Source organism: Geotrypetes seraphini, chromosome 2, assembly GCF_902459505.1.
Source record: "Geotrypetes seraphini chromosome 2, aGeoSer1.1, whole genome shotgun sequence".
NCBI lineage: Eukaryota > Metazoa > Chordata > Amphibia > Gymnophiona > Dermophiidae > Geotrypetes > Geotrypetes seraphini.
In genome coordinates, this window is record NC_047085.1 from 426,538,312 (window position 1) to 426,551,999 (window position 13,688).

At 42.4% G+C, this 13,688-nt stretch overlaps 1 protein-coding gene across 3 annotated transcripts in view; it reads left to right on the top strand.

Annotated features, from left to right (window-relative positions):
- ITGA8 (integrin subunit alpha 8) overlaps nucleotides 1–13,688 on the top strand; it is a 473,328-nt gene that overhangs the window by 270,321 nt on the left and 189,319 nt on the right. For all 3 annotated transcript variants that reach the window (XM_033931203.1, XM_033931201.1, XM_033931202.1), the window contains one exon: nucleotides 7,370–7,477. In XM_033931203.1, coding sequence (XP_033787094.1) covers nucleotides 7,370–7,477 — 108 coding nt within the window. The remainder of the gene's footprint in view (nucleotides 1–7,369; nucleotides 7,478–13,688) is intronic.

Sequence of the window (13,688 nt, forward strand, 5' to 3'; positions counted from 1 at the left end):
TACCAGAACTGTATTCTAGTCAAGGACATCCAGCTATGCCTATGTGATCTGCCCATGTGAATCTTGGGGGAGGCATACTCCTATGCTGTGCTTATCTATCAAAGGCGCCTCTGTCTCCCAGCCTGTATGAGACTTTATACAGAAAGGCTATTCATCTAAGTTCTGTTTCTGGATTGGTCCGGAGAACTCATCTGACGAGATCCAAGTGAAAAGGTGCTAATTATAATTTAGACTGTGTTAAGGTGTGGGTGAACTCGCATCTCATCACAGGTATTCTCCACGCACCTCTTTTATAATAATTAAGACCTGAACAGTTACCTCATGTGACTCTCTGTCTGAGAGAGTGAATCGGACCTTAAACAGATCTGAATTCCATCACATCAAGGGAACCTTTGCTGCCAACCTAAATTATAGCTGCACCAGTGGCTGATGAACTCTTGTCCCTGTAACAGAAGGATTTCTATATCTGCTAAGCTGAGGAGAGACGTCTTCCATTTTGTGCCAAGGCCTAATTGGATGGTGAGATAAGGAACTTATCTATCTTTCAGCTGGGGTTAGATAAAATGAATCCTATTGTGATATAGGAAAAGGCTTGTAAAGCTACTCTTGGTGATAACTATAATAGATTGCTGCTAATCAGGAATTGTTATAAGGAATTGTTTAGTGTGTGTAAGAATTAGTTACGTATTTATCTAGCAAGTGTGTTGTGATAATTATGTACTGAGTTTCATATATGTAATCAGATATTTTGTGAATAATATTTAGTTATTGCTGCTGGCTTGTGAATTATAATTTTCTATTTTCATAATAAAAGTATTTCTCATTAGCCTTGGTCTTGTGTCATGTAAATAGGCAAAGAAAGCTGAACCCGGATGAGATATTATGATCTTCCCTAGAAATTAACAGGCACGTATTTGTTTATGTAACTGACTAGTGGACAGTAAATCTTTCTACACACCTAACTCCAAAGTAATAATAATAATAACTTTATTCTTCTATACCGCCATAATCTTGCGACTTCTAGGCGGTTCACATTGAAGAGAGCTGGACAATCAGCGAGTTACAATAGGCAGATAGTCAGTGGAATTATAGTTTACAGAATCTTAAAAAATACAGCAAAATTACAATATACAGTTTGTTAAGAATTTCAGAGGGGACCTGTTAGAAAAAGGTCACGAATTACAAAAATACAGCGAAATTACAATATATAGTTTGTTAAGAATTTCTGAGGGGACAATTAGAAAAAAGGTCCCAAATTACAAAATACAGTTTGATTAGGATTTCAGAGGGGGCATATTGGGAAAGAGAAATGAAAAAAGTGTTTGGTGAATTTCTGTTTAGGTGATATATCTGTTGAATAAGGCAGTTTTTATGACTTTTCTAAAAGCGTTGTAGGTCAGTCTAGCTTTATTAATGTAATTGTCTAGCCAATGTTGTTGTTTGTTTAGGCATTTAAGGGGTGGAGAAAGACTTAGGCACCGCTAGGCATGATTCTCTTAAGGACTTAAGTGCCTATAATGTAGCCTTTAAAACTCTGGTATACTTTACAGGTCTCCAAGTTTTAAGTTTTCTGTAAAAGGTGCCTAAGTGTGATTGACAAGAGACAGGCGCCTATATTATATGCACCTATCTTATTAGACACCATTTACAGAATTTCCCCCTAAGTACCTTCACGCTAATTGAGACAAATTTATGCATGCTAATAAACCTTTCAGTGTTGTAATTGCTGAGGACATGCTGGGCATTCTCACAATAATTAACACACAGCCTTTGTACTTGGCATGCTTTAAACTTGTTTTTAAGGTGCACCAAGTGCAAAAACTTAGCACATTTTTCTAAACGATTTTCTCTGTGAAATAAGTCTTGCAAAAAAGACTAGGGCTGTGCATTTAACACGTTATTAACGCAATTCATACATTAATAACTTTTCTCGTGTTAAAAATTTGAATGTGACTAACTGCTCCCCCTACACCCCTGCATCTTTCTCTCTCTCTTCCTTTTCCTCTGAACACCTCTTTTCCCTCCTGAAGGCACGCTGTCAGCACCCTCCCCCTTGCTCACTCCTTCTCCCTGCCCTTCGCGACCCTGGAACCTTGCCTCAATTGCTGCAATGAAAGCAGGCTGCTTTTTACCTGGCCAGAAGCAGGAAGTTAAGCCTTTTCTGACAGAACTTCTTGTTTTCTGTTCTGGTTCCTGATTCTGGTGTGGCAAAGGGATGGCAAGGCAGTTTTATAGGGTGGCACTTGCTTCCTGTGCTACTTTGTAATAACACCTGTGCTATGTGGTGGTGTTAACAGGTGTTGTTTTTCACTCAAACTCTGGCCATAATGTACCTTAGTAAAAAGACTTCATATTGTATAAAATATATAGTAAAACCTTGGTTTGTGAGCATAATTCATTCCAGAAGCATGCTTGTAATCCAAAACACTCTTATATCAAACGAATGTCCCCATAGGAAATAATGGAAGCTCAGACGATTTGTTCCACAACCCCAAAACTTTAATACTGCATGTACTTGTATTACAAGACCTCACTCATTTAGATCAGTCACTACACTCCTGCAGCGTCAGAGAGAGAAGAACCATCGGCTCAGTTGTGATGATGTGACGGGTGTATACTGTATGTACTTGTATTGCAAGACATTGCTTGTATAGCAAGTTAAAATTTATTCAAATGTTTTGCTTGTCTTGCAAAACACTTGCAAACCAAATTACTTGCAATCCAAGGTTTTACTGTACTGAAAATGTGCATGACCATTCTTGCAGCTGTAGCGAGAATTTGATCTGTCTGTTGTATTCTGTGCTCAGAGGTTCCAACTCACACTCTGCATTAGAAAAAAAAAAATAATAATAATAATATAATACCATCTACCCTAAAGTAGTAACCTCTGCAAAGCCAGTCTCTCTGTTCTACAAAATACTGAAAAGTCAGATTGTCACTAGGAAGTCAATTGTATAGCACTGCATCCATATTTAGGGATTCAGAGAGTGCCTATTTAGCACCTATTCTATTTAAAAAAAAAAAAAAAGTGGGTGCTTACTTTCCTTTAGGGTTACCATATGGCTCCAAAAAAAGGAGGATGGATTAAGACATCCTGGTCTTACTTCCATTGTATGGAATCTATCCCCTTTCAACAGGTTGTTCTCCCTACCTTGGAGAGGGTGAACAACCTGTCCTTATCTACTAAGTCTATCCCCTTCAGTACCTTGAATGTTTCGATCATGTCCCCTCTCAATCTCCTCTGTTCGAGGGAGAAGAGGCCCAGTTTCTCTAATCTTTCGCTGTAAGGCAGCTCCTCCAACCCCTTAACCATCTTAGTCGCTCTTCTCTGGACCCTTTCGAGTAGTACCGTGTCCTTCTTCATGTACGGCGACCAGTGCTGGATGCTGTACTCCAGGTGAGGGCGCACAATGGCCCGGTACAGTGGCATGATAACCATTGTTATCATAGCATTGTGAGAGTATGGTAAAACGCATACCACTAATGAATTTTCACTCTTTGCAGTGAGTTTCAACAGTGTGTCATGCTGGGCATATAACGCCCTTTTATAAACTTTCTTCACTATAAAGCGAGGGTATCCTTCATTTCAACAGCTTTAACTTGAAAATCTTGATAAGAGGTGCAGATCCTGTGCAACTGCAAGAATTGTCCTGCAGGGATATTACCCCGCAAATGCCTGGGATGGTAACTATCATACCGTAAAAGGTTATTACAGTCAGTAGATTTTCTGTAAATTGTTGTGCTGAACTTATGATCTTCCACCGAAACCATCAAATCCAAAAAAGGTAGTTGCTTCGAATGTGAATTGACAGTGAATGTTAAGTTGGAATCACACTGATCAAGTTCCAACTTTGTGCCCACCCATACTGCAAGGACATCATCAATGTAGCGTTTCCAAAATAGCATCTTAGAATGATATTCAGATGGATATAGGAAAGTCTCTTCAAACTCCACTATGTATAAGCAAGCGACCGTAGGTGCCATCTTCACACCCATGGCAGTGCCTTTAATTTGGATGTAATACCTATCATCAAATTGGAAGTAGTTTTTACTTAAGGCAATATGAGCCTCATTCACATATTGTTGGACGTCTATTATAACTAACCCTCCGCTCTTATCTGTGGGTCGGATCACTATTGTCTGATCTGAAGTAAGTGACTTCACTGCATCCTGCTGAGCCTTTGTAAGATTATGTTTTACTTGGCTGCTCTGACTCTCCTTGGATGCAATATCCTTCTTTACCAGTTGAACGGTGAGGATAAGAACATAAGGATTGCTGCTGCTGGGTCAAACCAGTGGTCCATCGTGCCCAGCAGTCCGCCATTAGATTATAGCCTTACTTGCATACGTTCTGTTTCAGCAGGAATTTATCTAACCCTTTCTTGAATCCCTGGATGGTGCTTTCCCCTATAACAGCCTCTGGAAGAGTGTTCCAGATTTCTACCACTCTGGGCGAAGAAGAACTTCCTTACATTTGTATGGAATCTATCCCATTTTAACTTTAGAGAGTGCCCTCTCGTTCTCTTCACCTTGGAGAGGGTGAACAATCTCTCTTTCTCTACTAAGTCAATTCCCTTCAATATCATGAATGTTTCGATCATGTCCCCTCTCAGTCTCCTCTTTTCAAGGGAGAAGAGGCCTAGTTTCTCTAGCCTCTCATTTTACGGCAACTCCTCCAGCCCCATAACTATTTTTGTCGCTCTTCTCTGGACCCTTTTGAGTAATATTATGTCCTTCTTCATGTACGGCGACCAGTGTTGGACGCAGTATTCCAGGTGGGGGCACACCATGGCCTGGTACAGCAGCATGATAACCTTCTCAGATCTGTTTGTGATCCCCTGCTTAGCATTCTGTTTGTGATCCCCTGCTTAGCATTCTGTTCATCCTTTTCGCCGCTGCTGCACATTGCGCAGACAGCTTCGTTGACTTGTCTACAACCACTCCTAAGTCTATTTCCTTGGGGCTTCCTCCGAGTACAGCACCAAACATCCTCTATTCATGCATATGATTTTTGTTACCATGATGCATCACCTTGCACTTATCCATGTTGAACCTCATTTGCCATTTCGCAGTCCATTCCTCGAGTGTGTTTGTCTCATTATAGGTCTTCCCTGTGTCCTCACTACTCTGAATAACTTTGTATCATCCGCAAATTTAATCACTTCACTTGTCGTACCAATTTCCAGGTCGTTTATAAATATGTTGAAAAGCATGGGTCCAAGCACCGAACCCTGTGGCACTCTACTCATGATTCTTTTCTAGTCCAAATATTGTCCATTTACTCCCACTCTCTGTTTCCTACCCACCAACCAGTTTTTAATCCACGTGAGTATATCACCCTCAATTCCATGGCTCGAAATTTTTTGAAGTAGACGTTCATGTGGGACCTTGTTGAACACCTTCTGAAAATCTAGATATAAAATGTCGACCGGGTCACCCTTGTCTATCTGCCTGTTTACTCCCTCGAAGAAGTGCAGTAAGTTTGTCAAGCAAGATCTTCCTTTGCTGAAGCCATGCTGGCTGGTCCTCATCAGATTGTGTCTGTCAAGGTGATCAATGATGTGGTCCTTTATCAGCGCTATTCTAGAAGGGTGAGCATAAGTGTAGCCATATGGGAGTGTACACATGAGCAGAGCATAGGCAGGACATGGGTGTATCCCCCACTTACATTCACAATTTAAAAATACTTAGTTTTATACACTGTGTGCTGCTCTTAGGCATACCCATTTATGCCTATCATTTACCTGGAGTAAGTGTGTGCACCTACATTTAGGTACTCCAAGGCAAGTTGACACTAGATTTCTATAATGGAATCTGGATGTCTAGATACTGTTATAGAATAGGTACTTCCTGTGCTGTATTTGGGCACCTTCATCTAAACAAGCTTTTATAGAGTTGCCCCCAGCCCAAACATTATGATACGGAGTCTACCTTTTTTCACTATTGCCACAATCTCATACAGTGGTACCTCGGTTTACGAGTGCACCGGTTTGCGAGTGTTTTGCAAGACGAGCAAAACATTCGCAAAATCGGCGCCTCGGAAACCGAGCGCGCTTCGATTTGCGAGCACCCCCCTTGCGAACCGGCACCCTCCCCCCCGCGATCCGGCACCCCCCCCCGCCGCCATCGGGCACCCCCCCGCCGCGACCTGAGGTCCCCCCAACCCACCCGAACTCTCTTCTTACTTTTCTGTAGCCTCCGCAGCGGCATCGGCACCAGCATGTCCTGTACGTGGTGCCGGTGCCTGAAGATCTGCTTCCTGTGCAAGGCCTGAGAGTTCACGTCGAACGTAAACTCTCAAAGCCCAGCACAGGAAGCAGATCTTCAGGCACCGGCACCACGTACAGGACATGCTGGTGCCGATGCCGCTGCGGAGGCTACAGAAAAGTAAGAAGAGAGTTCGGGTGGGTTGGGGGGACCTCAGTTCGTGGCGGGGGGGTGCCGGATCGCGGGGGGGGGGGAGGGTGTCAGTTCACGGGGGGGGCTTCGGGGGGAGCAATGCCGGTTCTCGGGGGGGGGAGGAGCAGCGCTGCTGGCCTCGGGGGGGGGAAGGTGGGGGGGTGGAAACATATCAAAGCAAGTTTCCCTTACTTCCTATGGGGAAACTTGCTTTGATATATGAGCATTTTGGATTACGAGCATGTTCCTGGAACGGATTATGCTCGTAATCCAAGGTACCACTGTATTTGCAAATATTTTACCCCATCATCATGATAAGTTGGTATTATTTATTATTTTCTTAATAGCCACCACTATTAGAATATCCATTAATTTGGCCTCCTCTTTGGTTAACCCCCCCCAGGAGAGCTATCAATTTCCAAATTACAACTTCGTAGGTAATTGGAGCCATAAGGTTTAGGAGGGCACACATATGTTCCCATATTTGTAGACAGAATTAGAACTTTGCAAAGAAATAACATATGGAATAGAGTACCTGTTTCAGTATTACAGGACCAGCATTTGTTAAAGGCTTCTGATGAGATTCTAACTATTTTGAGGGAGCCCATATTGTTCTGTGTAGTACAAAGTATGAAAATGGTGCCTTTGTGGCAGATAATAATGATTTAGATCTAAAAATTTCTAATTCCTTGTATCAATTCTGTTTTAAAATTGTTTGCCCACAATTTTTCTGTTTCTTTTTTTTTTTTAACAATTATATGCTGATTGCATACATGTATGGTTAGAATATTGACATATACAACCATGTTTGTGATTCAAGATTTTTTATTTTATCTGTATGCACTCACCTTTATTTTATGGTTACTGTTCTACCTGAATGTATCATATGTTAAAAGATGTGCAAGTTATTTAGCTCATTTGAAAAATGTCTGCTGTGAGTCTCAGACATCTATTTTATTTTTACATGCAGAGCAAGACCTGTAGTGACAGTTGATGCTCAACTCCTGCTGCACCCAAGGATTATAAATCCAGAAAATAAAACTTGTCAGCTTTCTAGCTCAAGGACATTAGTAGCTTGGTAAGTCAGTGGTAAGGAAAAGAGAGTGCTATTAAATGGTATTTTCCTTACCGTGGATACTCTGCAATTATCTTTTATGTTTTCTTTTTCTGATAATTCATATTGCTAAATGCATCTGATTTACAAAAGCTATTCTCATGTTTTATCTGTGCAAAACTCATTTTGTTTAAAAGGGCTAGAAACATAGAAACATGATGGCAGATAAAGGCCAAATGGCCCATCTAGTCTGCCCATCCGCAGTAACCATTATCTCCTTCTCTCTCTGAGATGACTAAGGGCTAGATTCACTAAGCTTTGTGAGCCTTCTCCGACCCCGACCCGATTCACTAACCTCCTACCGATCTGATCCGCCCATGCAAATGAGGGGAAATGGCATGCAAAGTAGGAAGGCAGCGATTCACTAAACAGAAGAAGGAACACCGATTGGGCTGGCCGATCCAAAAAGAAGCGACTGCTGAGGGCCAGTCGCTCATATCCTTGTCGAATGTTCTGCTCTCTGCTTCCCTGTCCCTGCCGACTCTCCTGCTCTCTGCCATCCTGTCCCTGCCGACTCATGCTCTCTGCCTCCCTGTCCCTATAGTGCAAGCCCTTGGTTTTAACACCACGGTTTTAACCCGTGGGTTAAAAGCATGTTCTGTCATATCTGGCTAAAGCATGTTCTGTTCCATCTGGCTGCAGCGTGTTCTGTAATCAGTTCCATTAATGTCCACTCAAAACTGCAGCCACACACCCCTCCCCTTTTGTTTTGTCCTCGCTTGTGCAGTCTGTGCTTGTGTCTGGATCACTCTTTGTGGGGCGTGCCTCCGATCAAATAATTTGCATGAGGACTGTTTAGTGAATTGGTCGCCCGGCAAGACTCGGCCACGGAATGGCCAACAAAGGTGAGCTTAGTGAATCTAGCCTAAGGGTGGACAACTCCGGTCCTTGAGGGCTGGAATCCAGTTAGGTTTTCAGGATTTCCCCAATGAATATGCATTGAAAGCAGTGCATGCAAATAGATCTCATGCATATTTATTGGGGAAATCCTGAAAATCCGATTGGATTCCAGCCCTCGAGGACCGGAGTTACCCACCCCTGATCTAGCCCTAAGTTCACATATAGGAGCCGTTTTACTACAGTGCCTTAGGCTGTTAACAGGCAGTTTAGTAAATGGTGACAGCTAACACAAGACAAGTTAACTCAGTTTTGTGATTACTATGTGCTGAGTTGCATATACATGGCATTTTGTATAAAAGGGTATAACTAGGCAGGACATGGGTAGAGAAAGGGAATGAAAAGTTTAGTGTAGTTAATGCACTGCACTGACTGTAGACTAATCAATTAGCATGCTGTTAACATGGAGCCACTCACCACCTCCTAACTGAGAGGTGCTAAGTGCCTTCATGCTAATACCAACCAGAGTTCCAAGAGCTATTGCCAATATTAACATGGCTCCTATATAAGAAAATGTTGGCTACTCGCTCCATAATTGCTGCATTAGTTATATACGAGAGACCCAGCAGTCTAGACTGGTGGGTGCATAAGATTGACTGAAACCCTGGCACCATAGAGAAAGGGGTGAATAGTGGGGGAGGGGAAGGGAAGAAGAGGATAGGGCTAGGGGTTGAGGGTAATGTAAGGAGGGGATAGATTGGAGGAGGAGTGGTTGTTAGTGAATAAAGGTAAGGAAGGGTGAGATGATTGGGTGAGGAATGCATGGTTGGTGACTGGCTGAGCGAGAGGGAATTTGGCAGACTGAATAGGCATTCAGGTGATGTGTAGGGAGTGAGGATGGTTGTGTGAGGAAGCCCCTGTTGTTGTTTGTTTGCTATCTGTGGGGATAGGGTGGTTTTTTTACACACTGGTGGGGTATGTGAAGAGTCAGGGGTGGGGGGTGATGAGTAGGTATGTGGGAAGTCAGGGGGGATGATGTGTGGGTCATCGCAGTGAGTTTGGCAGTGGTGCCATATTTGGGAGGTTGTTGGGCATTTATGCAGCTTTGGTTTGAGTTCATATACAAGTTAAGCTGGGGATGAGAAAACGGTCGCTCATGGGCATCACCACCATGAGTGACCTAATGATACCGTGGGTCATGCTATTTTCATCAATGAATAGCTAATTGGGGGTTGGGACAGCTGTATTAGAATTTGGGGCTTATACTGAAATTAATTCTGATTTGTTGTCTATGTTAAAGGATTGATGGAAATAAAACTGTGGCCAAATTTTATGCCACAATTATAATGTGTTTGTTATATTTGGAGTGCTAGATTTATAGATGGAAGTGGATGTGGCAGGGTATGAATGCTAATGTTATGTAAGAACATAAGAGTTTGTATACCCAACTACTATTGATATAACGAATGTTATTCTGTGATGATATGTCTAAATACAGTCCAATATCATAGCTCTGGATACTTTAAATACTCAATAAAGAGATAAAATGTATAAATAATAATTTATCTTCTTATTGCTTGGTTTCTCACTACGATACCTGGTTGATTTTATGCATGAGCACTTTTAAAGCACCAGCACTTTCATTGGTTTAATCTATGGTTGCCGAGTCATCCAATAAGGGGCCTCCCATCAACTATTTCAGATAAGTTACCATTCTATGTTGTTACTAGTGATTGATTAATGGTAACCAAGAGAGGAAGGGACTATAAAGATTGCGATGATGGTCCCTCTTGCAACCTTAGTTAAGTGATTACACTGAACAAAATTGGTTTTAGGGTCTGAGCACTTTACACAGCAATAAGAAGATTAATTATTATTTAATTATTTATACATTTTTTATCTCTTTATTGACTATTTAAAGTATCCAGAGCTGTGATATTGGACTGTATTTAGAACATAAGAGTTGCCATACTGAAGGTATATTAGATAGATAGAGTCCACCAGGACAGATAGGGAATATACTTGAAGTACCTATATGTAAACTGCTTTGAGTGTGGTTGTATAACTACAAAAAGGCAGTATGTAAGTCCCAACCCCTTTCCATAAAATCCAGTATCCTGTTTTCAACAGTGGCCAATCTAGGCAACAAGCATCTGTCAAGATCCCAAGAAGTAGAACAGATGTTATGCTTCTTATCCTAGGAATAAGCAGTGTATTTCCCAAGTCCATCTTATTAATGGCTTATGGACTTTTAGGAAATTACTCAAACCCTTTCTTAAACCCTGCTAAACTAACTGCTTTTATCACATTATCCAGCGATAAATTCTAAAGTTTAATTACTAAAGTGTGTTAAATTTTTCAGATACCACAGGAAAATATGCTGTAGCTAGAAAAGCTACTAAATAGTAGATTTAAAACAAACCAGTATCTGAGTTGCAGCTGTAACATAGAGCGATACAAGGGCATTATAACATTTTCATCTTTGTTTTCCATTCCTTTCCTGATAATTCCTAACATTCTATTTCCTTTCTTAGCAGCTGCTGCCGCACATTGAGCAGAGGATTTCAACATATTCTCAGTGATGACACTTAGATCCTTATCCTGGGCAGTGACTCCTAATGTGGAACCCTGTATTACGTAGCTATAGTTTGGGTTCCTCTTTCCAACATGCATCACTTTGCACTTCTCACATTAAGCATCACTTTGCACTTCTCACATTAAACATCATCTGCCATTTTGATGCCTAGTCTCCCAGTTTCACAAGGTCCACTTGCAATTTTTCACAATCCTCTTCTGATTTAACAACTTTGTGTCATCAGCAAATTTAATTATCTCACTAGTTATTCCTATCTCTAGGTCCCAGCACAGACCCCTGGGGAACCCCACTATTTACTTTACTCCATTGAGAATATTGACCTTTTAAATCTACTCTTTGTTTTCTGTCTTTCAACCAGTTCTTAATCTCTAATAAGGCATTACCTCCTATCCCATGACTTTCTAATTTCCTCAGAAGTCTTTCATTAGGTACTTTGTCAAATACCTTTTGAAAATCCAAATACACAATAACAACCAGCTCACTTTTATCCATATGTTCATTTACCCCTTCAAAGAAATGCAGTAGATTGGTGTGGCAAGATTTCCCTTAACTCAGGGGCAGCTCAAGGCAATCTGCTGCCTGAGACGAGGGATGAGCTGGTATCCCCCTCCCCCCCCCCCCACACCGAGCATCCAACAAGGAGGTGGGGCAAGGGCTGCCCCAACAATTAGGCAAGAGTGGCCAGCTGCCTATGGCAGCAGCTTCTTAGCAGGTAGTAGCTTCAGTAACACAGTAAATGACAGCAGAGCCTCACATGTTTAAAGCAAAACAATAGATCCTGCCAGACAAACTCAAAGAACCATGTCTCTTGCCACACATACTTTAACCTCCTTTTCAGCAAAAATACAAAGGAGATATATAATGCTCAAACAGCAAGGAGCAACATCAGAAAGAAAGGAAAAGAAAAGCTCAGTTTAACACACCATGATAAAATTAGTTATTGGGGAGCTGATATTCTACCTCTCCACAACGTGCAGATCAGAACTAGAACATTTCCATGGAAGTCACCATACAAAAAATAAAAAATAAATCCTGATTTTCATGTTACCTGAGCAATAGCAACACAAAGCTTTCCACTACCAGGCACATTGTGAAATATAAAACCTAAAAAAGGGGCTCCATATTTTGTACTGAATACAGTACAAAGACATCTGCAATTAATATTTCCTAAAGCTAAAAATATTTCAATTAATACATTCCAAATAAAGCACTTTATTCTACCTTTGTTTTCTGGATGGTTTCATGCTCTGTTATGCTGGTTCTAGTTACTTGTCAGCTTTCCTGTCTTTCTTCTGTTTCTGGTGGCTGTTGTCTCTTTTTCAGTTCTCCTCTCTCCTCCTGCCTTGTACCCTCAATATATAGTATCTATCTCTAACATACGGATTGAACCTTTTTAGCTCTTTCCTTCCTTTTTTGTGTTTATTTTTTTGCCCCTGCAAATTCAAATTTCACCCTACTCCTTTCTGCTTTTCACCTACTGATCAACTTTATCTCTTTTTTTCACCCCCCACCCAGCTCTCCCATTTCCCATCTTGCCCCTTCCCCAGCCTCATATTCCCATCTCTCTCTCTCCCCATATTCCCCTTCCACCAAGTCCATCTCTCTCTCTCCCCCATTTTCCCCCTCCACTAAGTCTATATCACTCTTTCTCATTCCCAATTTTCCCCCCTCCACCAAGTCCATCTCTCTCTTTTCCCATTTTCCCCTCCACCAAGACCATTTCTCTCTCTTTCCCCATTTTGCCCTCCACTAAGTCCATCTCTCTCTCTCGCCTCATTTTCCCACACCACCGTCCATCTCTCTCTCTCCTCATTTTCCCACACCACCATCCATCTCTCTCCTCATTTTCCCACATCACCGTCCATCTCTCTCTCCTCATTTTCCCATGCCACCAAATCCCATCTCTCTCTCTCTCCATTTTCCCCCTCCACCAAGTCCATCTCTCTCTCTTTCCATTTTCCCCCTTCACCAAGTCCATCTCTCTCTCTTTCCATTTTCCCCCTTCACCAAGTCCATCTCTCTCGCTCACTCCATTTTCCCCCTCCACCAAGAACATCTCTCTCACTCTCTCCATTTTCCACCTCCACCAAATCCATCTCTTTCGCTCTCTCCATTTTCCACCTCCAAGTACATCTCTCTCGCTCTCTTCAATATCCTCCTAAACCAAGTCCATCTTTCTCTCCATTTTCCCCCTCCACCATCTTTCCCTTTCCACTTCTCTCCCTTTCCTCCCCTCTGTCCTTCCCCAAGGTCATCTCTCCCTCTACTGCCCCCTCCATTCCCAAAGTCTATCTCTCCCTATCCCCCTTCTGGTCCCTCTGGCCCTCTCCCCCTTCCTTCCCTGCCAGACTCTGCACCCTGTCTCCCCTCCCTCCTGATATCTTGCAGGCCTCCACCATGCCTGTCGTAAAACCTGGTGGTCCAGCGGTGGGCTGGGACATGAGCGATCCCTCCCACCTTCTATGCTGGCTAACAGTTCTCACCTCCCTCCCATTTCCCCAAATAGTAAATATGGTACCTTTAAAATCCCTGGTGAACTGGTATAGGTTATAGGATGAGTTCAGGGACCACTGACAGGTCATGGACCTAATGGGCCGCCGCGGGTGCGGACTGCTGGGCACGATGGGCCTCTGGTCTGACCCAGCGGAGGCAACTTCTTATGTTCTTATGTACAGGAGCGATCTTCCTATGCTCCTGCCCCATGCAGAGCCACTATCTGAATGACTGCTGTGAGTTCTCGGT